Consider the following 26,951-nt stretch of genomic DNA (forward strand, 5'->3'; position numbering starts at 1 on the left):
CGTAACCTGGCAGGCTGCAGGAAAAGAGGAGGCTCCCGCTGTGTGACGCTTCTCTTCTTCTGACACTTATATAACGGAACCGTGCGTCAGAGGGGGTGGGGTCACCGGGTTGCCCCGTCCTCCATTATATAAGAACTGTCAGAAGAAGGGAAGCGTCACACAGCGGGAGCCTCCCATTGCACGGAGCGGCCCGAGAAGGAAGCGAAGAAGAGACGCAGTGGAGGAAGATGCCAGAATGAGAACACTGGAGGAAGAAGCAGAGGATCAGAGGAAGAAGAAGATGGAGGAAGAAAAAGATGGAGGAAGAAACCGAAGGATGAAGGAAAGAAGAAGGAAGAAGACCCGAAGAAGATGAAAAGAAGAAGACTTTCATAAAGGAATTGTCAAAAACTGTCTCTTGTCATTTTTAACACTTTTGTCACTTTTTTGGTGAAATGGTAGGGGTACTTTTGTACCCCCTTATCATTTCACGGGGGGGCCGGGATCTGGGGGCCCCTTGTTAAAGGGGGCTTCCAGATTCCTATAAGCCCCCCACCCACAGACCCCCACAACCACCGGCTAGGGTTGTGGGGATGAGGCCCTTGTCCTCATAAACATGGGGACAAGGTGCTTTGGGGGGTACCCCAAAGCACCCTCCCAATGTTGAGGGCATGTGGCTTGGTACGGTTCAGGAGGGGGGGGGCGCTCTCTCGTCCCCCTCTCTTTTCCTGTGGCCTGCCAGGTTGCGTGCCTGGATAAGGGTCTGGTATGGATTTTGAGGGGGGCCCCCACGCAATTTTTTTTTTTTTTGGCGCGGGGTTCCCCTTAATATCCATACCAGACATGAAGGGCCTGGTATGGAATTTCGGGGGACCCCCGCTCATTTTTTTTCTTAATTTTTTCTCTTCTTGCTAACATGACCTGTGTACAAATAGCCTTAAAAAAAAACATAGAAGTTAACCAGCGTAAAAAAAAAAGGCAAGTTGAAATGTGCGCCTGTTCAACTTATGCAAATGCATTTACGTTGCTTAACATTAACTAAGATTTTGCCGGCGCAGTCAACCAAAGCACTTGAACGTGCGCAAATGCCGCTTGCGCATGCACAGTGCATAAATTGACCTCACGCAGTTCCAGTTTTGCAGGCGCAGCAGGCTTGTTCACAGAAAGTTACTTTTCCATTCTATTTTGGGCATATTTGTTACTTGGACAGTTATAACTATACTTCTTCACATCACCCACATCACCCCCATAATATTGGCACTTCCACCTTCTTTCAATTCTGAGTTGAATAATGCGTGCGCCATGTCTATAGCAGTGCACCGATCGTTGCCCCCCCCGTGCGCCGGCATGATAATAGTAAATGGGGAATTGCGCTGTCACAGGCGCAAATGCTTTGTGAATACGAAAACGGCCGTTGCGCATTGGCGTGCGCCGCAACTCATGGCGCAAACCGTTTATAAATCAGCCCCTTTGTGTTTATCCCAAATAAATATTGAAAAAAAGAACTAAGAGTCGGAGCTAATATTCTTTGGGTTTACTTTCCAACGGGACCCCTAAGACAGAGAGGCGAGCAGGTGAGGTAACGGTAAGCCTAATAAAAGCCAGCAACTCCGGGGGTCAGTGCTACAGGTGCCTTTCAGAAGAGACGGGACCTTTGTAGATCCGAAAAATGTCCCAGAGTGGGTTGTGCTAATGCGGAACATTTATGTCATCTGTTTTATTTTTACCCTTTTACAGTGCAGGTGCAGAGGATTTTTCGTGTTTTTTCCCCAGTCGTTTTAGGACAAATAAATCCAGACAGTTTTTGTCTGGATGGGTGGAAGGTGAAGAGGTAAGAGTCCCATGGATCTTTTTTATTATTTTTCGAGATGCTATATGGTATGCCCTTAATCTTTTGATTTTCAGGAAGGAGGAATTGATGTCTAAAATGGTGGCTAAGTTAAAACGGTTGTATAGTCATTTCTGTAAGTTTAACCTACATGTAAGGTAGGCTTACCTGTAGGTAAAAAAAATATCTCCTAAACCTGTACGGTTTAGGAGATATTCTCCTTGCAATGCGCCGCTGACTGCAGCGGCGCATGCGCACAGGGGATTCTTGGCTGAAAGTCCGGCAGATGCCGAACCCTGCCGGAAAGAAATCTCCCGCGCACATGCGCGGGAGTGACGATATTGCAGCTCTGACCACTCACAGCACCAGAGCCGCGATACCTGGAAGATACGTCAAGGGAACATGTCAGCTCCCTTGGCGTGGATCGGGCCAGATGTCGGGGCCTCGTTCTAAGGTAAGTATTTCATAATGAGCTAGTATGCGGTGCATACTAGCTCATTATGACTTTTCCCTTGCAGGTCAGAAAAAAAAAAAACGTGATTTTACCAAAATAATGTAATGCTGCTGCATCAAGCCTTTGTTGGTGAAGGTGTTTTATGTTGGCATAAATGCAGTAATAACTAACTGATGGTAAAAAAAAAAAAAGAAGAAAAAATAAATAAAAATCTGTTCTTATCAGTTGCAAGAGGAGGCGCTGTGCTTCTCCTATACGAGAGGAGGTGGCTATGCAAATACTCTGGTGTAATGGTACCTAGATGGCAGGGACGGAACCTGAGTGCTCCTCATTTGGAGGCTGGTACTCGGTCGAGCCCGAGAGAGACAGAAGGGTGCCCCCCTCGTGAGGATGGGTGATGTGCTGATCTGACTGAAGGGCCGGGTCCCTGGCCTTCTGGCCCAGATTTGGTGTGGTTCCTGTCCTTGTCAGTTTTTCGGGAAAAAGCACTGATACCGCTTTTTCTGCTGGGGGGGAGGGTTTGTTAAAGCGGAGGTCCACCCTAAAGTGGACCTTCCGCTCATTGGAATCCTCCCCCCCCTCCGGCGACACAATTGGCACCTTTCAGGGGGGAGGGGGGTGCAGGTACCTGTACAGTACAGGTATTTGCACCCACTTCAGGGATAGCTCTCTGCGGAAAGGGGCGTAGATCTACGCCCCTTTCCGAAAGTCCCCCACTGCCTGCTGGGAAACACACAGATCCCAGAGGCAGCGGGTCCATCCTTATTGCGCAGCGGGACTCGCGCATGCGCAGTAGGGAACCGGGAAATTAGGCCGAAAGGCTCCACTTCCTGATTCCCATACCCAAGATGGTGGCGGCAGCACCCGAGAGACGATCGAGAGATCGGCTTCGGGTGCCGACATCGCGGGCGCGCTGGGCGGGTAAGTGTCCTTATTTTAAAAGGCTTTTAAAAAAAAAAACTCCCGGCGGACTCCCGTTTTAAGTACTTCCCAAATGTAATTAGGCAGGAATGATGGGAGTGGTGGTGGAGCCTTTTAGTCCAAGGGGGTCTCCTTAAGCTCTCAAAGTTCTATGCCTTCCTGGTGAGGTCGGGGCTGCACTGGGATGGGGTTGAAGAGAGCCTGTGGTGTATATGCTCCTTGAGTGGTGTTGTAGGCACTGTGTTAGAGTGGCACTTTGAGTTTTTGCTGCCACTTTGGGGGTCACTACACCACACGTTTTTTTTTTTTTTTGCACCTGCCTCTTGGGCTGGGCCTTTTGGCCAGGACCAGAGGAACTTCTTTTTTCCTGGCCTCAGGACTTGTCATGCATGTGACACCACATGCACTTTCTCTGCTTCCCCCTTTCCCCACCTTTATGTTGTTTGTCTTGTACTGTCACTTTATGTTTTTATTTTTGGTTGTTGGGTTTGTACACTGTTCCACATTTCAGTAAGGTATATGTCCTTGGCCTGCCCTAAAAGTCTTGGGAGTGGATGGACATGGCCTTCTGGCTTAGTTTGCCCTCTCTCATAGGGTCTCCCTTTGGAGGAGCTCCACCTAGTACTTGGTGGTGGTCTGTTTCAGCAGACACCCCCAGGGAACGGGGTCCGTCTGGCTTTGGTCAGATGGGCTATGTGAAAGTACCCCAGTCCCCAGCTGGAGCCTAATGCCCTGGGGGATTAGGGCAAGGTCCTTAGATTTTGGAGAACCATATGTACACCATATGTGCACTTTTTGGTGTACACTTTTTTTTGCGCCGGGTGGAGTTTTTTGGACTGTGTTCACACACCACAGGCTTAAAGAAAAAAAAGAAACATGTTCTATACAGTGTAAGGCCCCTTTCACACTTGTGTGACTTGTCCTATGACTTGGGACTGCAAAAGCGCACGACAAGTCGTACCCCATGATTTCCAATGAGTACCATTCGTATCTGAGCGAATTCAGGTCGCACCAACTTCAAAGTTGTTCCTGTACTACTTTGGTCTGACTTTGATGCGAGTTCAGGTTCATAGACCTCAAGTCTCCCCCGAAATTATGATGAAATTGCGCGTCTTTAAAGTCGTGGTAGTGTGAAAAGAACCTTAGCCTGTTTTTTAAAATTCTTCTTCTAAATACCTTATTTCTCCTCAACGATTAGAAGTCACATGACCGCCCAGCAGACGTCAAAGGGAAATATTGGCCCCTCCCTCTGTAGTAAATACATCGGAGGAAGATAGTGATGTGGTCACATGATCGCTGATCGGCGAGGAGAAATAAGGTATTTAGAAGAAAATTTAAAAAAAACTACCTACACTGTATAGTCATTGTTATCCTAGCAGAGGGGCTGGCAGTGATTGCGAGCATTGCCTTTACAACCTCTTTAATTCCTTCCCTCCTGTCATAAAGGCAATCTGCCTTGTTTACATAAGCAAACAGCGGTTCTGCCTCTCTGCTTGATGATCAGTGGTATCCGCCACTTGGCTCTCGTTGTGTATGATCAGTGATCACAGACAAAGCGAGCCACTGGTGGTGTGCATGCGTGCCCCCTACCCGGATAATGTATATACGTGATCCGGCGCAGAGGTGCCACCCTGTAGCAGTAAAACTGCTATAGGATGGACCTTAAGTGGCTGAAGTATAACTAGTGGCAAAACCTTTTTTTTTGTTTTGGACATAGAGAGGGACTAGAACACCTGTTTTTAGAGGGCTCGTGTACCCGTTGCACTTTTTTGTGTCATCTCTTTATGTGTGTGCACATTCTTTTGGCAGCGGGTGACGTTTTTGAGTGTGTTTCACACGCCATGGGCTTTCAAGAAAAAAAAAAAAAACATGGTACAGAGGGCACAGTGTGATTAGTAGGGTGTGGGTCCTCGGGCCTACCCTGAAAGCCTTGGGAGGGGGCGGACTCTCTCATGGGGTCTCCCTTCGGGGGAGCCCCACTGAGTACTTGGGTGGGTCTGTTTTCAGCAGACCTTCCAGAGAAAGGGGGTCCATCTGGTTTTCGGACAGATGGGTCCAGTGAGTACCTCAGTCCCCATCTGGAGCCTAACGCCCCCGGGTGATCACGGTTAGGTCCTTCCTAGGGAGGACTGTGTAACACCCGTTGCATGTTTTGTGTCACTCTTTATGTGTGCACTTTTTTTTGGCACCAGGTGAAGTTTTTGGGTGTGTTTCACACGTCATAGGCTTTAAAAAAAAAAAAATGGTACAGATGGCACATATGGAGAATATGAAATATTGGGTATACATATTATTTAATGTCATAGCTGAGGTAACCTTTGTTATTGTCCAAAATATTTAAGTCCAGGGGGTGGCCAACTGTGGTCCTTTAGCTGCTGTGGAACTTGCTGCCTTATGAGTATTTTAAAGGTTAACAAACATGTCTCATGAGGCACTGCAAGACTGGCAGTTACAACACGACTCAAAGAGGCATGATGGGAAGGCTGACAGTTGCTCTCAGAGGCATGATGGGACTTGTAGTTCCACTGGTTGCCACCTCATCCTTTTAAAACCAAACACATATGAATTACACAGGTTCTGGGGCTAATTTAAAAGAGGTAAGGCACTAAGCAAGTTTAGCTACCTCCTTAATCAGCCACAGAACCTGTGCAATTAATATGTTTGTTTTTAACCACTTAAGGACCGCCGCATGCCAATGTACGTCATCACAATGGCATGTACAGGCTCCCGCTGGATGCGGCGGTCCGTTTCGCTGCAGGAGCGATCCGGGATGAGGGGATGGCCGTTGGTTTCTGGCCATCCCCTCTCGATCGCTCCTGGTGAATGAGAAGCTTCCTCCCACTGTGTATAGTAAACACAGGCAGGGAGGAAGTGATGTCATTCTCCTCGGGGCGGTCTTATTGACCAGACTACGAGGAGAGGACACAGTAAGTGTGCACCAACACTACACTAACACATAGTCACACACAGGCACACAACCCCCCGATCCCCCCCAGTCACAGTGTCACTGATTGCAGTGATCATTTATTTACTGATCACTGCATTCAGTGTCAGTTGTGACAGTAAAAACTGTCAGGGCAGTTAGTGTTAGGTCCAGGGTAGCCCCCTACCACCCCCCAATATAGGTTTAACCCCCTGATTGTCCCTAGAGTTAACCCTTTCATCCCCTTTTGCCAGTGTCACTAAGCGATCATTTTTCTGATCGCTGCATTAGTGTCGCTAGTGTCGCTAGGTAGCTAGTTATTTTTTTAGGTTCACCGCCAGGTTTTTATAGCGCTAGGTACCCCAATATACTACCCAATAATGGTTTTAACCCCCTGATTGCCCCTAGTTAACCCTTTCACCCCCTTTTGCCAGTGTCACTAAGCGATCGTTTTTCTGATCGCTGCATTATTGTCACTGGTGCTGCTAAGTAGCTAGTTATTTTTTTAGGTTCACCGCCAGGTTTTTATAGCGCTAGGTACCCCGATATACTACCCAATAATAGTTTTAACCCCCTGATTGCCCCTAATTAACCCTTTCACCCACTTTTGCCAGTGTCACTAAGCGATCATTTTTCTGATCGCTGCATTAGTGTCGCTAGGTAGCTAGTTATTTTTTTAGGTTCACTGCCATGTTTTTATAGCGCTAGGTACCCCGATATACTACCCAATAACGGTTTTAACCCCCTGATTGCCCCTAGTTAACCCTTTTACCCCCTTTTGCCAGTGTCACTAAGCGATCATTTTTCTGATCGCTGCATTAGTGTCACTAGTGTCGCTAGGTAGCTAGTTATTTTTTTAGGTTCACCCCCAGGTTTTTATAGCGCTAGGTACCCCAATATACTACCCAATAATGGTTTTAACCCCCTGATTGCCCCTAGTTAACCCTTTCACCAACGATCACAGTATAAGTGTCACTGGTGACCCTGGTTAGCCAGTTAGTTATTTAGGTTCCCTGTCAGGTTTTTATACAGCGCCAGGGACCCCCATATACTACCTAATAAAAATTTGAACCCCCTGATTGCCCCTAGTTAACCCTATCACCAGTGATCACCGTATAAGTGTTACGGGTGACTCTGGTTAGTTTGCTTTTTATAGCATTAGGGCATCCACCATTTATTACCCAATAAAGGTTTAACCCCCAGATCACCCAGCGGGTGATATCAATTAGGTTTTAGGGTCAGGGTCTGCATCGCCCTAGGCAGCGCTAGGTTAGTGCCAGTCCCGCTAACACCCACGTGCAAAGCATAAACCTCCCGTAGTGGTATAGAATCTGAAAGAGGAAGTAAACCCTGATGAGTTTACTTCCTCTTTCATTCCCTGCAAAGGCAAAGCATAATGGACTTCTATGCATCGCATAGTAGCCCATTATGTGTCACTTACCTGACACAGGAGCCAGCGAAGTCGCCGTTGTCCCCTGTAGTCCGCCGCATTCATCTTGTTGGTGGGGTCTCGCGGCTCCGCCGCTGTCATTCGGCGAAGCCGCGATGACGTCACTCCCGCGCATGCGCACGGGAGCCGACACGCGCGGCAGCTCCATCGCTGAGAATGCCGCGCTCAGAGCGCCTGCGCGCCGCTGTCTACGTTTTCGGGCAAATATCTCATAAACCATATAGGTTTAGGAGATATTGCTTGGACCTACAGGTAAGCCTTAATCTAGGCTTACCTGTAGGTCAAAGTGGTTTGTAAGGGTTTACAACCACTTGAACAGATCAATATCTGATCTGATCAGATCTATACTAGCGTCCCCAGCAGATTAGGGTTCCAAAAAAACGCATTGTTAGCAGGATCAGCCCAGATACCTGCTAGCACCTGCTTTTTGCCCCTCCGCCCAGCCCACCCAAGTGCAGTATCGATCGATCACTGTCACTTACAAAAAACGAAACACATAACTGCAGCGATTGCAGAGTCAGGTCTGATCCCTGCGATCGCTAACAGTTTTTTTTGGTAGCGTTTTATATTTAAATCCAGAAGGCAGTGCTTGGTTTTCGGGGTCCCGTATGTGGCTAGGCTCCCAAAAAGTCCCCCACATGTGGTATCCCCGTACTCGGGAGAAGCAGCAGAATTTATTTTGGGGTGTAATTTGACTTATGCCCATAGCATGTGTGAGCAATATATCATTTAGTGACAACTTTGTGCAAAAAAAAAAATGTAATATTGCTGCAACTTGTGGCAAAATATAAAATATTTCATGGACTCAACATGCCTCTCAGTAAATAGCTTGGGGTGTCTACTTTCCAAAATGGGGTCATTTGGGGGGGGGGGGGGTTGTGCTATTTTGGCATTTTATGGCCTTCGAAACTGTGATAGGTAGTGAGGAGTGAAATCAAAAATGTGCACCCTTAGAAACCCTGAAGGCAGTGATTGGTTTTCGGGGTGCCGTACGCAGCTAGACTCCCAAAAAGTCCCACATATGTGGTATCCTCGTACTCAGGAGAAGCAGCAGAATATATTTGGGGGGGCAATTCCACATATAACTATGGCATGTGTGAGCAATATATCATTTAGTGACAACTTTTTTTTTTGTGTCATTATTCAATCACGTGGGACAAAAAAAAAATATTCAATGGGCTCAACATGCCCCTCAGCAATTTCCTTGGGGTGTCTACTTTCCAAAATGGGGTCATTTGGGGGGGGGGGGGGGTTGTACTGCCCTGCCATTTTAGCACCTCAAGAAATGAGATAGGCATTCGTAAATTAAAAGCTGTGTAAATTCCAGAAAATGTACTCTAGTTTGTAGACGCTATAACTTTTGCGCAAACCAATAAATATACGCTTATTGACATTTTTTTTACTAAAGACATGTGGCTGAATAAATTTTGCCCTAAATGTATGACTAAAATTGAGTTTATTCGATTTTTCTTATAACAAAAAGTAGAAAATATCTTTTTTTCTCAAAATTTACGGTCTTTTTCCATTTATATCGCAAAAAATAAAAATCGCAGAGGCAATCAAATACCATCAAAAGAAAGCTCTATTTGTGGGAAGAAAAGGACGCAAATTTCGTTTGGGTACAACATTGCATGACCGCGCAATTACCAGTTAAAGCAGTGCAGTGCGAAATTGTAAAAAGACCTCTGGTCCGGGGCTAAAGTGGTTAAAGCGGTAGTAAACTCGCATTTTTTTTTTTTTTTTTAACACCCGCAAAGCAAAAGGCATAATGAGCTAGTATGCACCGCATACTAGCTCATTATGAAATACTTACCTTAGAACGAGGCCCCGACATCTGGCCCGATCCACGCCGAGGGAGCTGACATGCTCCCTCTGCATTTCTTCCGGTTATCGCGGCTCCGGCGCTGAGTGGCCGGAGCCGCGATATCGTCACTCCCGCGCATGCGCGCGGGAGATCTCATTCCGGCCGGCCGGCCACTGCCGGATTTTCAGGCCGAGAATCCCCTTGTGCGCATGCGCCGCTGCAGTCAGCGGAGCATACCGAGGGGAATATCTCCTAAACCGTACAGGTTTAGGAGATATTTTTTTTACCTACAGGTAAGCCTTATTATAGGCTTTCCTGTGGGTAAAAGTTAAAAAAATTGAGTATACAACCACTTTAAAGGGATGAGGTGACAACCCATTCTACTACAGCTGCCCACTATGTATTTAATCCCAGGAGGAAGAGGCCTAAGAGCTGAGCAGTATATGAATAGTACACTGCTACCCTAACATCACCACAACAAATGTGCAGCAAACACTCCCTATGAGGAATACAGATATAAAGACGTGAATGTATGAAGCTTCTTTATGAATAAAACGTCCAGAAATTTCTATCAGCTCGTCCTATACCAGGCACACAGTGCTGATGCTCTGCACCATGTGATAACTCTCCGCTGACCCCTCCTGCCGCCTCGCCTCAGCAACCAATCAAAAACCGATGAATGTGACAGGCTCTCTGGTGTGAGGAAAACGCAGCGCGGCGTCCCGAATTCGAGCGCCTCCCCGCCAATCAGAGGCTCCGAAAGTATCCTGGGCGTGGACATGCAAATCCAGTTTGAAAAAGACGGCGGGAAATCTGAGTTTCGCGGGAGGACCTTCGCGCGTAAACCGCATCCCTTCATTCATTGTCAGCTTCCTGGAGCCATTTTTCAGCCGCGGCGGTGGCAGGGAGGTCGAAGCGGGGCCCAATCACTTCCAGCAGCACAATCCGCCTGCATCTGCCCCCTCAGGTGCCCGATCGCCCCCCGATAAGCTCACCCCAGGCACGGAGGGGGTCCCTGCTAGCTGTATCGGTGACTATTTGCAGGGTACGGGGGGGCCGGGCCCGCACGGATTCCAGGGGTCGGAAGGAGGGAGGAAGCCGAGTGTGCCCGGGATCGGAGAGCGGGAGGAGCAGTATGAGGAAAGGAATCCTCTCCGGACACGACAAGGTGCTGGTGGCCGGCCTGCAGGGCTCGGAGAAGGGCTCCGGGGGGTTCGTGACCGGGGGAGGCACCGCCGCCGCTATGGTGGGAGGGGGATACCTGCAGATCCTGTCCTCTCCCGGCCCGGTACACGGACTGTGTGTATCCGAACAGCAACACCAGGCGGCCGCCAGCTTCATCTACTCTACACCGCATGGACCCGCCGCCAGAGCCGGCCTACTGCAACCTACACTGGGGCGCCCTCCGGTAATCAGCCCATCCCCCACACTGCACCACACCGGGGGGGGGGAGAGATCGGTGTGTCTGTTCAGGGGGGGGGGGGGGTCATACACCGAGGGGGGACTAGGCTTTCTGGGCAGGTTCCCGCCCCGGATGGAGGGGGTAGGGAGGGGAAAGGTCACCTGTGTATTAGCTGTTTATACATCTGTCACTGGGGGGGGTGGGGGGCTCACACACCAATTTATACATTCTTCTGCTCAGACATCACTTTCTACCATCAGGGGGGGTATGCACACTTCCAGAAATCAATTTTCTTTCATCGTGAATGTTCCAATCTATAATCAATTTCATTGCTATGACAGACTGAGCGATAGTTGTGATCGAATAGTGTACAATCGTATCTTTCAGCTATGGCTCATACTCTGCTTTCTTATGGACTGATAGACCTTGATCATAAAAATTGACTGATCCCATGATTACACGATGAAAGATGTGATTGTACGCTATCGGTCACATCTGTTTTTACTGTGTGATCTCATCTGTTTGGCCGGTTCTTTTATTGTCAACATTCCTATCAAACAATTGATAAAAATGGAATTGGTTAACCATTTATCGATTTTTGTCTGGTCAATTCTTTTAGCCTCAACATTTCTATCAATCGATCAATGGTAAACAGCTGTTTCCGTTTCTATTGATGGGAATGTTGATAAGAGAATTGACCAGTCCAATGAGATTATATAGTAAAAACAGATGTGATTGTACACTATCATATCTCACATCATGTAATCTCATCTGGTCAATTCTCTTATCGTTAACATTCCTATCAATTGATAGCGATAGAATTGGTTGTTCACCATTGGTCAATTCTCTTATCAACATTCATATCAATGATCAACAACCAATTCTATCTCTCTAAATTGATAGGAATGTTGACAAGAGAATTGACCAATTAATGGAATTGGTTGTTCACCATTGGTCAATTCTCTTATCGTCAACATTCCTATCAATGGTGAACAACCAATTCCATCTCTATCAATTCATTGGTCAATTCTCTTGTCAACATTCCTATCAATTGATAAAGATGGAATTGGTTGTTCACCATTGGTCAATTCTCTTATCAACATTCATATCAATGATCAACAACCAATTCTATCTCTCTAAATTGATAGGAATGTTGACAAGAGAATTGACCAATTAATGGAATTGGTTGTTCACCATTGGTCAATTCTCTTATCGTCAACATTCCTATCAATGGTGAACAACCAATTCCATCTCTATCAATTCATTGGTCAATTCTCTTGTCAACATTCCTATCAATTGATAAAGATGGAATTGGTTGTTCACCATTGATCAATTTTGTTTGGTCAATTCTCTTTCAACCCCCAACATTCCTATCAAACATAATTGATCATTGGTGAACAACCAATTCCATCTTTATCAATTGATAAATTCTCTTATCAACGTTCCTATCAGACCGATCAATTGAGAACAATCAATTCAATTTATGACATGCAGGAAAGTTGAGTTTGAGCGATAACTGATGTACAGTCAGATCAATCAAGCTTGTGTGTGTCATATTGATCAAATTGGTTGTTGGACTATCAATCGATTGTCTAATAGAAATGCTGATCATAAAAAAGAATTGACCAATTACAATCGCTTGATAGTCCAACAACCAAATTGATCTGACAGGAAAGGGAAGCTTGGAAGATATGATTGTACATTATCAATCGGTTATCGCTCAAACTTCTTTCCTGTATGTCATATTAATCAAATTGGTTGACTAGTGATCGATTGCAATAGGTTTCCTTTTTTTCCATCTCATCAATTATTTTATGATCAGAGTTCCTATCAGACAATTGATAGTCAACCAATTTGATTGATATGACACACAGGTAAACAGAGTGATAGTTGTAATGTCATACAATCGTATCTTTCAGCGATCAATCAAGCTCCTCTTTCTGTGTGACATATCAATCAAATTGACTATTAATTGATAGGAACGCTCATCGTAAAAGAGAACTGACCAATCTGGTGAGGCTATTTCATGGTAAAAAACAGATGGATATGATTGTACGCTTTCAGTTGCATCGGTTTTCATTATGTAATCTCATCTGATCATTTGATAAGAATGCTGATCATAAAAGAAAATTGATCAATCAGATGGAATTACATGGTGAAAACAGATGTGATAGCGCTACAATCGTATCTTTCATTCTGTTTTTACCAACTAATCTCATTGAATTGGTCAATTCTTTTATGATCGTCAACAATCAATTTGATATAACGCACAGGAAAGCAAAACTTGATAGTTGGAAGAATTTGTATGCTATCACAGCTGTCCCTCAAATTGGTTGCCTATCAATCGATTTGTCTGATGGGAATGTTGATTCAGATGAGATTACATGTTAGTAACAGAGCGGACATATTGCACGCTATCGCTCACATCTGTTTTCTCCCATGCAATTGCCTCTGATCAATTCTTTTAAGATCAACATTCCTATCGGACAATCAATTGATAGTCAACTAATTTTATATGACTCACAGGAAAGTGGAGGTTGAGTGATAATTAAAAGATCTGATTGTACGTTATCACAACTATTGCGCGAGCTCCACTTTTCTGTGTCTTGTCAATAGAATTGGTTGGTGGACTATCAATCGCTTTGATAGGAATGTTGATCATAAGAGATTGTGTGTGTGTGTGGTCACCATTATGAAAGTACATCTTGGCTTGCCTGTTTGTGGTGTTTATTAACCTCCAACATCTGCTTAGGCATTTTAAACTTCAACATGGCTTTCCTTAATTTATTGGCAGTTTACCATTTGGTGTTGCTGCTCCTTTACCCATGTCTGCCTTTTCCTTTGGTGATCAGGATCTCTAACCTCCCATCCTCCATGGCTTTGGTATGGAAATGAAATGAGGTGGCTGGCTGCATAATTAGGCCTGCAGTGTGGCTCTTCAGGAGTGTCTGAGGCCTGGAAGTCGGGTGTATAATGGTCTGAGACCAGCAGCTCTTGTTGCAGATCATCCTGTTTAAGACTAAGTCCAGCCTGAGCTAGTTTCCGCTGGGTCACAGAAGTGTGGTTTGTTTATCACTCCTGTGACCTGGTTTCAGCAGAGCAGTCTGAAGTCCACTCTCTGCTGACATCACAAAGATCAGTCCAGGCACCACGTCATCCGGAATCTGGATCCACCAGGTGCATGGATTGATAGCTGTCTCGGCCTATCAGCGTGCCGTTGAGACAGCCACTCGCCTCCACAGCTCAGCGCTCCAGTGTACATGCCGGAGCAGAGCTGCTGATTGACAGGCAGCAGCTCTCTGCTTAGGGAGCTGAGAACCGAGCCATCGGTGGTGTTCGGTGGCTTGGTTTTCAGCGTCGAGGCACCGGGGGACAGATGCAGCTTCGGGCCCATGCTGCGTCCACCTAGGTAAGTATAAATCTGCACTAACCCCGATTCTCATACTACTTTTAAGCCAGCCATAGATACTGTGATTTTCTTTGGTTGCATAAAAGAAAATTGCTCTTCCTCCAACAGTCAGTGTTGATGGAGGAATCCCTCCTGTGGCACTGTTGTGTTCTCCCAGTGGGGTGGTGAGGCGCAGAGAGATATCTGTCCCCGGAGAACACAGGGATTTTTGCTAGCTGCTATAGCCATTGGCAATAATCTCAGTGAAAATCCAACGAGCTGTTTGACCAATTAAGTTAACTACAAGCAGCCTGCCCATACTTGGTTTGAATCTCAGCTGCTCTCTGCTAAACCAGCCAAGATGTAAACTAAGATAAGGGTTGATGGCAAAGTGGACCTTGCACCATTCATTGTACTTGTTACTCATTCCATCTGCTTTGTTGCAGAATGGTCATGTTTTGGGACCTGTAAGCAGTTTGTCTTTACTAACTATGATGCATAACGCCATATGCATGACAGTGTCCGCGGTATGTTATGCATCCCTCCATTTTGAACAGGAATGCTTACTTTTTCAGTTGCAGGGTTCGTTGCCTTCCCCATTTCATCCTGCAGATAGCACGATGTACTGAACGTTTGATGCATGGCCCTGGAAACTTATGAGCAAGCACTTGCCCTCATTCCTACCCATGCATGCACAGCCTGCACTCTGGCAGCTCAGTGTTCTGTGAGTGGACTGCGCATGGGCGGAGAATGAAGCCAAGTGCTTTTGAGTTTTTGGGGCTGTGCATCCAACACAAAGCCTGTCCTATCTTCAGTGGAGGCTAATGGAATGAGTTGCTGAAGTTGCTCCTTCTTTTACAAAATGAAACACTGCAATGTACTCACTGTAACGTATGAGGTCTGTGACAAGGTAGTAAAGCTTAACTAACCCTTAGGCCTCATTCACATGTCCGGGTAACTGCAGCTGCTAAATTTTTAACTAATGGCAGGCTGACAATGGCTGCTGTTTTCATGTTCCAACACATGGAGTGGATGGCTGTGGTTAGGGACGGGTGTCTGAGCCTGGATGCAGCTTATAATCGATCAGCACAGACCCCCCTGTCAGAGGAGCAGCCGGTCGGCTCTCCTCTATTCGCGTGTGACAGACGCGAGTGAGGAAAAGCCGATCACCGGCTCTTCCTATTTACACTGTGATCAGCCGTGATTGGACACAGCTGATCACGTGGTTAAGAGTTTCCGTTGGAAACTCTTTACCGAGATCGTAGTTGCGGGGTGTCGGACTGACTGGGGGCGCAGCGGTTCAAAATCCTGATCACGTCATATGACGTCCGGTCAGGATTTTGAAACCACTTTGCCGCCGTGTTTCTGCTATAGGGCGGGCGGCAAGTGGTTAAACAGCGACATCACTGAAAATTGGGTTGGGCAGGAATGGGGTGTAAGTGCCTAGTATTGAAGTAAAGTGGACCGTCAGGGGCGTTTCTGCAAAATACACTAAACGTGTAGGTGTGAATAAGGCCTAAATCTAGCCCTCCATCCTCCCACTTCCTTGTTTCTCCTGGTGAAATACCTTGAGGATCCTAGGATATTCTCATCACACATCCCAAAAGGCTTGAGGTTGGGAAGTGCCAACTATCATGAGATTTCACTCTTGGAAAGCGAGCAGGGAATCTTGATACTATGAGCTACTGAAGATACATTGCTGTCACCTAGGCAAGAAGTTGGAGGGTCAAAATTCTACACAGGTCACAAAACATAAATATTAGTAAATCTATAATGGAGATTAAGGAAATTGGCAAAAGTGCTGAGAAAGGTATGTTTTAAAACGCTGATTATCCCCTGTAAAGCCATCTATAGTGTGGTGTTATTGCTGCAGAGTAGAATGCCTGGTGCTTCTGGGAGGTTGGGGTGGAGGGGGAGATCTCCAATATAAGGAGTAATATTGCAGATGATAACCATAGGCCAATGGGGGATGGGTAGGCGTACAACACCCCTTGTTGGTATGTATCTGTTACTAAGATGTTGTCATGCTTCAGAAACATATGGTGACTTAGACACATCTCAACCTAACATGCTCATAAGTAAGTCTTAGGTTTTCTAAGGCTGCCATACACTTGTTAGTTGTCACTAGAAGAATATCTCATGCCTGATGGATTAAGGGTGGTTTACTACCTTTCTTATTTGTATATCTTTGGTTTGAATGTGAAGGAGAGGTTTTGTTGGCATTAATCTTTTTACTGCCGACTCAAATTAGATCTATGCAGGTATACATGTCATTTTCAGAAAGACACCCTTTTAATTTTTCTTCAGCCCTGGTAGCAACTGTAGAGATTGGGTATGTGGGTTTTTTTTTTTTTTTTTTCCGGTTGATCTCTCCAAAAGCAGATAAGGGACTGATCGATCAACTTGGGTACAACCAGCCTGCTAGATTTCCTTGCTATTATCGCAAGTGGCTGCTATAGCTGCTAGCAATAATTGCTTTCTTCTCCCAAGTGGGGACTGCTTCTCTTGCTGGGAGAACATAATGTCTCTTCTGCAGGGATTCCTGCCAGAACTGTCTGTGTAGATGTGGGGGGGTTGAGGAATTTGCCAATTTCATTCCTGCAACCATAAGTTGCAGGAAAGAAATTTGCACGTCTATGGCTGAAGGGAGCACAATCTTTGGCTATATTTAAAGGTGTTTTGTCTTGCTGATAGAGTAACAGTAGCTAAAAGTAGCCTTGACTGCTGAGGTGGTGAACCTCCCTTAATCCAAAGAAATTTGCACGTCTATGGCTGAAGGGAGCACAATCTTTGGCTATATTTAAAGGTGTTTTGTCTTGCTGATAGAGTAACAGTAGCTAAAAGTAGCCTTGACTGCTGAGGTGGTGAACCTCCAACACCCCCCCCCCCCCCCCCACCCGGTTCCTGCAGTCTATTTTACAGCGCTCCCCTGCCCCTCCCTACTTTGAAGGTAGATCTGCTGTGGAGGGTCACCTGCATCCTCCATGGGACTGGTAAGCAGGGCGTGGGTGCTCCCAGGGATGGCTGCCTGGGCCCTCAAATGAATGGTCTGCTGTGCCTGTGTAAACGCGCCTCGTAGAGCCACATGGATGTGAACCTAGTCTTAGACAATCGTCTAAGTGTTTCTATATTTGCTTGACCTGCATAAAAAAATGTTTAATTTTTTTTCTCGTGGGATTTCTCTATGGAAAACGGGTGAATAGGCGCTGCTACCTTCCCACATAAAAGCTCTGCCCAGTGCTCAGACCTTAAGGCTGCTGACACCTCCAACTTACCAGAATAAAGGAAAGGGTTGGTCGCCACTCGGGATGTCATCCAAAACAGTATTCCTTAAATGCATGTACAAAGCTGTAAAATGGCCTGCGTGTTTCGGACGTTGGTGACTAAGGGTCACGTCAAACTTGTAGGTGGTTTTGCAGCTTTGTACTTGCATTTTAATAAAATACGATTTTGGATGTCATCCTGAGTGCCGACCATCCCTTTCCTTTATTCTGAGGCCTCCTGCAATAAGCAATTATGTACATATAGCAGTTTCCAGTGGCAGGAATCTTAATTTCTTTTGTTCATTGATGGACACAGCACCTTTAACCACTTAAGGACCAGGCCTCTTTTTCAGACTTGGTGTTTACATGTTTTTTTGCTAGAAAATTACTCAGAACCCCCAAACATTTTATATTGTTTTTTTTTCTAACACCCTAGAGAATAAAATGGCGGTCATTGAAATACTTTTTTTCACACCGTATTTGCGCAGCGGTCTTCCAAGCGCACTTTTTTGGGAAAAAATTCACTTTTTTGAATAAAAAAAATAAGACAACCGTAAAATTAGCCCAATTTTTTATTTTTTTTATATTGTGAAAGATAATGGTACGCAGAGTAAATTGATACCCAACATATCACGCTTCAAAATTGCGCCCGCTCGTGGAATGGCGTCAAACTTTTAGCCTCAAATCTCCATAGGCGACATTTAAAAAATTCTACAGGTTGCATTTTTTGCGTTAGAGGTCTAGGGCTAGAAGTATTGCTCTTGCTCTACCGATCGCGGCGATATCTCACATGTGTGTTTTGACCACCGTTTTCATATGCGGGCGCTACTCACGTATGCGCTCGCTTCTGTGTGCAAGCTCGTCGTGACGGGGTGTTTTTAAAAAAAAAAAAAAATTTTTTCTTATTTATTTTAATTGATTTTATTTTTACACTGTTTAAAAAAAAAAAAAAAAATGGATCACTTTTATTCCTATTACAAGGAATGTAAACATCCCTTGTAATAGAAAAAAGCATGACATGTCCTCTTAAATATGAGATCTGGGGTCAAAAAGTCCTCAGATCTCATATTTGGGCTAAAATGCAAAAAAAAAAGAATCTGACATTTAAAAAAATATACCTTTTAAGAGGTATGGGCGGAAGTGACGTTTTGACGTCGCTTCCGCCCTCCTATGGTATAGAGATGAGTGGGGGCCATCTTAGCCTCACTTGTCTCTATGCCCAGCAGATGAAAGGACCCGATCGCCTCCGGTAAGCGGCGGGAGGGGGGCGGCACCTCTCCCGCCGCCGATAGCCGTGATCTCGCGGTGAATCCGCCGCGGAGACCACCGTTATCGTACAGCCGACTACCGCCTGAAGAGATGGATATCTCGGTTGTGGCAGCAGCTGCTGCCGTTACAGAGATATCCCTGTTCAAAAATAGGATGTACATCGTCGTGTGGCAATCGGCAAGTGGTTAATCTTGACCTGTTATATCGCCACCATCAGAGGACTAGGCAGAACATGTAAAAACAGCAAAACTGCACAGTATGCCCAGGGGGCGGTCCTACTGGCTATAACACCTCACTCGCTCAGTTTTTTTGCCTAGTGTAGGAGGACCTGGCTCCCTGTGGGAACCATTGGTCCTTGGGATGTTTTTCTTTCTGCTTTTTGGATTCCTGTGATCTACAATCAACAGCCGGGCTGGGTGACAGACTGGATAATGTAGATCCTGGTAGTCTCCCCAGCCTGGCCATCGAGCATGAGCAGACTCTAGCTACGCGTTGGGTCGGCCACAACATGCCCTGTCTGTTCCAGGGACATCCGGTGAGCTATATGCTCCGGTGCGCACATATGACCAGGCTACTGCTGTCTGTGTCAGTGTGCCGTGCCCGACAGCCACCCCGTACTGATCGGTCTGTCTGTGGAATGCGCCCAGCAGTCCTTGCAGGAGGGGTAAATATGGTTCCACCTGCCTCGACCGGATGGAGCAGCTGGGCAACTAGGGGGTCTCACTCCATTTCTTCTGTCCCTTCCCCTCCTCCTCATGCTATGGGCTGCTGTGTAACTGGGCATAGGGAGTGCGGTGCACGTACCTAGCCAGGGGCCTCTGAGTCTTGGCAGGGACCTGCGGTTGGTGGTCGGCTCGTTTTCGCCCTGTTTTTAGGCTGTTTTTTGTATCTGTTGCCTGGCAAGACAGCAGACACTGGGTGTACCATGATGGCCGGAGCTAGGCTGAAGCCGTGGCCTTTCCAAAGCCACGCAATCAGCGGAGTGCTCCGCAGATTGCGTGGTGTGCTGATCCAAACAGGGTGACCCGTTTGGATCACAGATCGGTGACGATCCCTTGCACCCCTAGCTGTTATTGCACCGTGAGTTGGAGAAGCAACAGGTTTCACCGGATTGCGTGGAACTGGCATACCAGTTGGTGCAGGGCCTGAAGTATGTAGAGCCTCAGTATTATCAGTGGTGCTATGTCTCCTGGTTTGGCTTAAATCCTGGTCTGCGGACCAGACTGCTAAGAAAGCGCTAGCCGATTTCTCCTTCCAGGGGGAGAGGCTATTTGGAGCCTCACTGGATGACATTATTAAGAATGTTACCGGGGGGAAGAGTACTTTGCTCCCACAATCCAGAAAGGGTAAGGAGCCACGCTGTAGGCAAGGGCTCCCAGTCTGACAAGCTGCCCGCTGAGGGACAAAAGCGTCCCTGGTTTTGCAAGCCTGCAAGCAAATCTGTTGCTGGATGAAGGTTTGCACCCCCCCCCACTGAGTCGGGGGTCTCCTTTGGGAGTTTGCAGCTCGGTGGACCTCCCTTCTTTCCAACCAGTGGATCTGCGAACTGGTTTAATCAGGCTACAAGAGTTTTTCTTGTCCGCCAAACAGATTTTTATTTTTTTTCCCCTCCAACCTTCATCTTCTGGCTTGTTGGGGGACTTTGGGGCAGTACAGGACCCGCTGCAGCACGGGATTATAGTACCTGCACCGACACGAAAGGTTTCAGGGAATCTACTCCAATCTGTTTGTAGTCCCAAACAAGGAAGGGGTCTGTCCGTGCCTGGATCTTAAGGCCCCCCAACGTCTGTGAAAGTGCAAAGGTTCAGGATGGAATTGGTTTGCTCTGTGGTCGTTTCACTCCACCAGGGGGATTTCTTGGCGTCAAGGATGCATACTTGCATGTCCCCATATATGTCGGGCATCAGAGGTTCTTATGATTTGCGGTCGGGGAGGAGCACTATCAATTTGTAGCTCTCCCTTTTGGCCTAGCGACAGTGCTAAGGGTCTTCACCAAGGTGCTAGCCCTAATTCTGCCATTGCTGAGACAACGAGTGATCAAAATGGTGGATTACCTGAACGACCGCCTTCTGAGAGCAGCATCCGCCTCAGAATTAAGGGAGGATGTAGCAATCGCCATACAAACTCTCCGGGAGTTTGGTTGGGTGTTGAACCTCCAGAAGTCTGTGTTGGTGCCGACTGAAGGCCTAGAGTACCTGGGCTTGATTCTGGACTCCTCAGAGGGGAGTCTTTCTTCCCTCAGACAAGCTGCAGACTCTTCAATCTGCAGTGAAGTTGTCCCGCAGGTGGTGGTCGCTGTGTTTTTTTTGCATGCGAGTTCTGGGTCTCATGGTAGCCACTTTCGAGGCAGTACCGTATGCTCAATTCCACACAAGTATTGCAGAAAGAGATCCTGTCCAGATGGGGCAAATCTCCGACATCCCTGGATTGTCAAATTCGGATGAGGCAGCTAGTCGGATTCCCTTCTCTGGTGGCTGAAGTCTCCGGCCCTTCGGACCGAGAAGGCATTCCTTCCCTCCATTGGACGGTGATCGGAACGGATGTCAACCTGACCAGCTGGGGGCAAGTTTGGGGCGTACAGACAGCCCAGGGTCACTGGACGCAGGAAGAATCCTGCTTGCCAATCAATGTGCTGGAGCTTCGGGCGATCAGGCGGTGCCTCTCCACATGGTCAAAGAGGCTGCAGGGGTGTCAGGTCAGAATCCAGTCTGACAATGACACGGCAGTGGCATATGACTTCCATCAAGGAGCTCGGCTGCAGCACTGGCGGTTGCTCACATCCTGCATTGGGCAGAGCTGCGTTTGCCTGCTCTGTCGGCCGTATACATTCCGGGCATAGAAAACTGGTAGGCGGAATACCAAAGTTGTTGGATGCTGGACCAAGGGAAATGGTAGCTGCATCCAGATGTATTTTGGCTCATTTGCCTAAGGTGGGACACACCAGATGTGGATCCTTTAGCCTCAGCTCAATCGGAAGGTACAGAGGTTTGTGGCCAGGACAAGGGACCCCCGGGTGGACATGTTGGTAGCTCCATGGGGGCATTATCGGTTGAGTTATGCCTCCCTGATTGGCCCTCAACATCCTTGATACGCTGACATAGTCAGAATGGTGGTGACTGCTGAGGTAGGACCTTCTGTCGCAAGGTCCAATAGTTCATCCTGCTTTACCGTTGCTGGTTTTAACGGCATGGCTGTTGAAAGCCAGGTGATAAGGGACCAAGGACTGTCAGATTCGGTGATCTCCACTATGCTGAGGGCACGGGAGTCCTCTTCTGAGAAGATTTATCATGGTACGTGGAAGGCTGGCATCTCCATGTGAGCTGAGGTGGCATCTGCATACATATTCAGTTTCCAGGATCCTGCTCTTTTTGCAGCGAGGGGTGGATCAGAAACGGACACCATTAAGGGGCAGGTTATTTATTTATTCCCCCCACCCACAGCGACCATTGGCGACTCATTCATTGGTGAGTACGTTTGTTCAGGGAGTTTGACATGTGGCCCCTCCGATTCGGCCACCGCTGCCTCTGTGGGATTTGAATCTGGTACTCTGTAGTTCAGAAACCGCTGCTTGAGAACATTAGGGAGATTCCCTTATTGACACGCTCTCTCAGAAAGTAGTCTTTCTAGTAGCTATTGCATCAGCCAAGAGGGTTTCTGAGTTGGTGGCCTTGTCTTGCAAGTCTCCCTACTTGATCCTCCACAAGGATAAGGCGGTGCAGCCTTAGTTTCTTCCAAAGGTTGTTTCAGCTTTTCATCTAAATGAGGACATTGTGTTTCTGTCGTTATTTCCTCGGCGTTGCATCCCAAAGAGGTTGCTTTGCATTCTCTGGACGTGGTCCGGGCTCTGTGGGTACATCGGTCTGCTACAGCTCCTTTTCCGGAGCTCGGACTCATTTGTATCGGTGGCTGATGAGACTGCCAGGCCCTTCTATTTCTCGGTGGATCAGACAGATCGTGGTTCAGACTTATGCCATAAGGGGACAGGTGCCCCCTTTTCCTGTCATGGCACATTCTACTAGGGCAATTGGTGCCTCCTGGGCTTTCTGACATCAAGCGTCTGTTTCTCAGGTGTGTAAGGCGGCCACCTGGTCGTCCGTTCACTTTCACAAAATTTTTATAAGGTTGACATGAGCACATCTTTGGATGCATGCTTTGGCTGCAAGGTTTTGTAGGTGGCCGTTTAAGGTTGCAACTCCTCTGAGTTTTGGTTATGGGTGGAGATTCTTCTTGCTGTTCCCACCCCCTTGTTTTTTTGTTTAGTTTTTTGACACTGCTTGAGGACATCCTTAAGGTCAAGATTAAAGGTGCTGTGTGTCAATGAACGGAAGAGAAAATAGGATTTTCCTGTTCTGCTTTTTGACAAACTGAGCTGCTGGAAATGGAGTGAGGGGTTATAGCCAGTAGGACCACCCCCCTGGGTAGTACTGTGCAGTTTGCTGTTTTTACATGTTCTGCCTAGTCCTCTCCTGAAGGTGGCGCTATAACCCTAAGGTCAAGATTAAAGGTGCTGTGTCCGTCAATGAATTTCAGAGAAAAGGATTTTACGGTGAGTACAAAAATCCTATTTCTTGTAGCTGGGAGCCATGGCTTTTCACTTGTATTTTCACACCCAGCAGTTGGGAAAAGCTGTTCAATCCTGGACACATCTTTCTGCATCCAGGATCGTCTATCTGTCTAAAAGCAAGTAACCCCTGGGGGTGTGGGTATGCACATTGCCTGCTCTATCTGCTGTTATTCATTTGTACATGCTGAGTGGCTGCAGCTGTTTGCATGCACAAGTGATCACAGCCACAGGAATGTGTTGTACATATGCAGGTAAGCCCCCATCTGAAGGAGGCCTAAATGTCTCTCTATGATCTGGGTACCTTTGTCCCACTATAACTTGGATTATAAAGGGAGGGGTGGGGGGGGGGTGGGAGAAGATGGCTCCATCCAGAATATAAATTTTTTCAGTTTGAATTCTAAATGTGTGTTGCCGATAGCTGCAGACAAACACTGCAGTGACACGTAGACCATTTCCAGCCTTGCCATTCAGGGCTACAAAACTGCTTTTCAAGGCCATATTATGAAATTTGACACTTTCTGTTTTTGTTCTGGCTTCATAGCTGTAACAAGATGGCAACATTAGAAATTTGTTAGGAACAGTGACTGGCTTTAGGTGAGTCATTCTTTTTCTTTTTAGGGTCAAATGGAACGTGGAAGTCTTACCCACCTCAGGTCTCTGAAATAACCCAGGAATCCCCAGTCCAGTTGCTTATCTTGTCATGGCAGCTGCAACTGCTTGTTATTTCTCCTCCGAAGACCCCTTTCACACTGGAGGTGTTTTACAGGCGCTACAGTGCTAAAAATAGCACCTGAAAAAAGCCTCAGCTGCAAACCCAGTGTGCGAGCCTGAGGTGCTTTCACACTGGGGCGCTGCGCTGGCAGGGCATCACAAAGTCCTGCCAGAAGCTTCTTTGCAGCGGTGAATATACCGCTCCTGCCCATTTAAAACAATGGGGCAGCGCTGGCAAAGCAGTGTTTTGCGGGAGGATTTAACCCTTTTTTGACTGCTAAAACTAAAGCGGCGCTAAAAATGGCGTCTCTACCGCCGACAACCAGGGTGGCTCAGTGTGGAAAGGGTCTTGCTGGCTATTCCTGTGCTGTAAGTTCCACCCATATAGTCACATGGGCACGGTGCTGCATGTCTTCAGTTCCCATTTAGGCAGCATGGTTCACATCTGTGTGGGGGCGATCCTAACTGGCTCTGCACCTGTTCCCGCAATCGCCCACTGGGGAAACGCAGGAGATATTTGAGGGTGGGATTAATCCTAATTGCACACCACACACTGGGCTTCACTCCCACAATGGGAGCTGTACTGCACTTGCAGTTTCCGTTGCAGGCTGTGATCTCAAAGGAGACCATGCATTGAGTTTATTTATTTTAAATCTGAAGTTGCTGTGGCTATTAAATGGGGTACTGAACTTTGAGTTGCCAATTTTATATTCTGGAGAATGCAGCACTGTGGATAGAAACAGATCAAGAAACTGCAGGGAGATCCTACTGGTGCCACGAGCAGTATAAGAAGCCAGCAGGTAATTCTGCCTGCTACAGTACCCCTAAGGTTCTGTTAACAAATTGGATGCGTTTTTGAACTGCATCAAATTTGCATTACGTGAACGGGCAGCCTTCTCTATGGAAACCAGTTCACATCTGCGGGCTAGCTGCAGTTTATCAGTAATCTTCAGGTGCGTGGAGTTTTTTTATTTTTTTTCCCCCCTCTGGTAAAAATTTGCACCTGAACCAGTGAACAAAAGTACATCAGCCTCCTTTAAAAAAAAAAAAAATAATAAAAAAAATGCAAGGAAACTGCATCTGGACTTGTGGCCCAAGCTTAAAGAGGAAGTAAAGCCTCTAGAGACACCTTGCAAGGCAAAGGCATAATGAACTAGTAAGTGTAACATACTAGCTCATGAATTATTACCTGAGATCAAAGCCCACACAGTGTTCCTCGGTCACCGACATGATACCCGGAGTGACTTCCGGCTATTGCCGCTCCGGTACTGTGACTGGCCGGAGCCGCGGTGATGTCAATCCCTCGCTGGTGCTGCCACAAGCGGCATGATCGCTGTTAGAGATGGCACGCTCGGTGCGCCTGCACTGTAGACATCGGTGCTACTATTCTTGCAAATATCTCCTAAAGATTTTAGGTTTGGGACATATTTCTTGCACCTACAGGTAAGTCTTAATCTAGGCTTACCTGTAGGTTAAAGTGGTTGTAAGGGGTTTGCAACCACTTTAATGGAACAAAACTAGTTCACTAGTAAAGCTACATGGAGAAATTACAGCTATAAACTGCAATTGTAAGCCATGTGAGATTCCTAAGCATACTGTACACTTTTTAGTAGTTGTGTTTTTTTTTTTTTCTTTGTGGATTTTACAATTCTGAAGTCTTTTTGCTCAGATGCTAGATTAATGGTATCCAAGTTCCGGCACCTAGTGGAATCTATACCATTTGACATTTTTATCCATTTACTTTATTTTCAGCAAGTACAAGGACTTAAGACTGTCTCTGATCTACCAATAAATGGTCAAAACTGTTTGCGGCAGGTCATCTGATCTGTTTTTTTTTTTTTTCATTGATTACAAGACCAACTAAATAAGTGCAGGGGCTGAACCTATTTTATACTTTAACCACTTGGGTACTTAAACCCCCTTCCTAACCAGACCAATTTTCAGCTTTCGGTGCTCATACTTTGAATGAGTTACTCAGTCATGCAACACTACCCAAATTAATATTTGTCCGACTGATCGGTACAGAGAGGGGAGGGAGGATCCAGTGTCATGACGTAATGCAGGTTTGTTTACAAGTGATCGCTCCGTCATTTGACGGAGTGATCACATGGTAAACGACCTCTATCAGCTGCTGTCACTGATGTTCCCGAATGCGTGCCCCAGGGGGCGCGCAGGAGCAAGATTCTGGGAGGACATCCATGGACGCCCTCCCAGAATAAGCAGACCGTGCTGTCGCAGTCTTTCGGCTATGGCCCGGTTGGCATGTGCTTAAAATAGCAAGGATGTATGAAATTGAACTGGTACTAGGGCTGCAACTAACGATGATTTAACTCGATTAGTTATTGCGTTTTTTTTTTTTTTTTTTTTTTTTGTTTCGAATAACCTTTAAAGTGTGCTATATAATTTTGGCTCAAAGTGGAAGTCCGCCTAACATTTATTCTCACCCTGCAATCATTAATGTGAGATAAGTTCAGCCTTATGTCTCAATGGGGAAAAAAATCCCAGGTTTTTCTACCTTTTTTATTTTGCAGACTCCAGTGCTGTCACGTGACTTCAATTCTACTTCCTTCTGAGAGTAAAATCAGTCTGTGGGTGTGGTTACTGAAAGCTAGTGATGTCACTTCTGTGTATATCCTAATTCATGAGAAAATGAAGAAATGGCCCCTTCCACACATGGGGGATGGGAGGTGCAGTGCACACACAGTATAGCTGTGCACAGGTGAAGGGAGCTGGACACGGAGAGGCACCCGATCCCATCTATGCGTCTTGGAAAAGGTACCTGCAATGCTTTGATGCGACTTTGATTCAGAGCGTGAAGTTCGATCAAAGCTGCACTCTAAATCGTGCAACTTTATGGGTGCAATAGTGAATACTTAGACTAAGGCTCCACTAGTATGAATTGTCATGCGACTTTGGACACAGTTGCATGACAAGTCCCAGGCCATTGACTTCAATGGCACCCATTCCCATCTATGCAACTTTGAAAAGGTACCTG

At 46.6% G+C, this 26,951-nt stretch overlaps 1 protein-coding gene and 1 long non-coding RNA gene across 3 annotated transcripts in view; one reads left to right on the forward strand and one right to left on the reverse strand.

Moving 5' to 3' along the window:
• LOC143996941 (uncharacterized) overlaps window positions 1-13,902 on the reverse strand; it is a 61,815-nt gene extending 47,913 nt beyond the window's left edge. The window contains exon 1 of the long non-coding RNA XR_013277615.1: window positions 13,561-13,902. This is a non-coding gene — a long non-coding RNA (uncharacterized LOC143996941). The remainder of the gene's footprint in view (window positions 1-13,560) is intronic.
• E2F3 (E2F transcription factor 3) overlaps window positions 10,187-26,951 on the forward strand; it is a 33,863-nt gene continuing 17,098 nt past the window's right edge. The window contains exon 1 of one of the 2 annotated variants that reach the window (XM_077492264.1): window positions 10,187-10,767. In XM_077492264.1, the coding sequence (XP_077348390.1) occupies window positions 10,495-10,767 (273 nt within the window). In that variant the 5' untranslated portion in view covers window positions 10,187-10,494. The remainder of the gene's footprint in view (window positions 10,768-26,951) is intronic. The other variant, XM_077492265.1, reaches the window with a different exon arrangement.

This window comes from Lithobates pipiens, unplaced genomic scaffold, assembly GCF_037356315.1.
Source record: "Lithobates pipiens isolate NorthernLeopardFrog02 unplaced genomic scaffold, aLitPip1_a1.2 Scaffold_19, whole genome shotgun sequence".
NCBI lineage: Eukaryota > Metazoa > Chordata > Amphibia > Anura > Ranidae > Lithobates > Lithobates pipiens.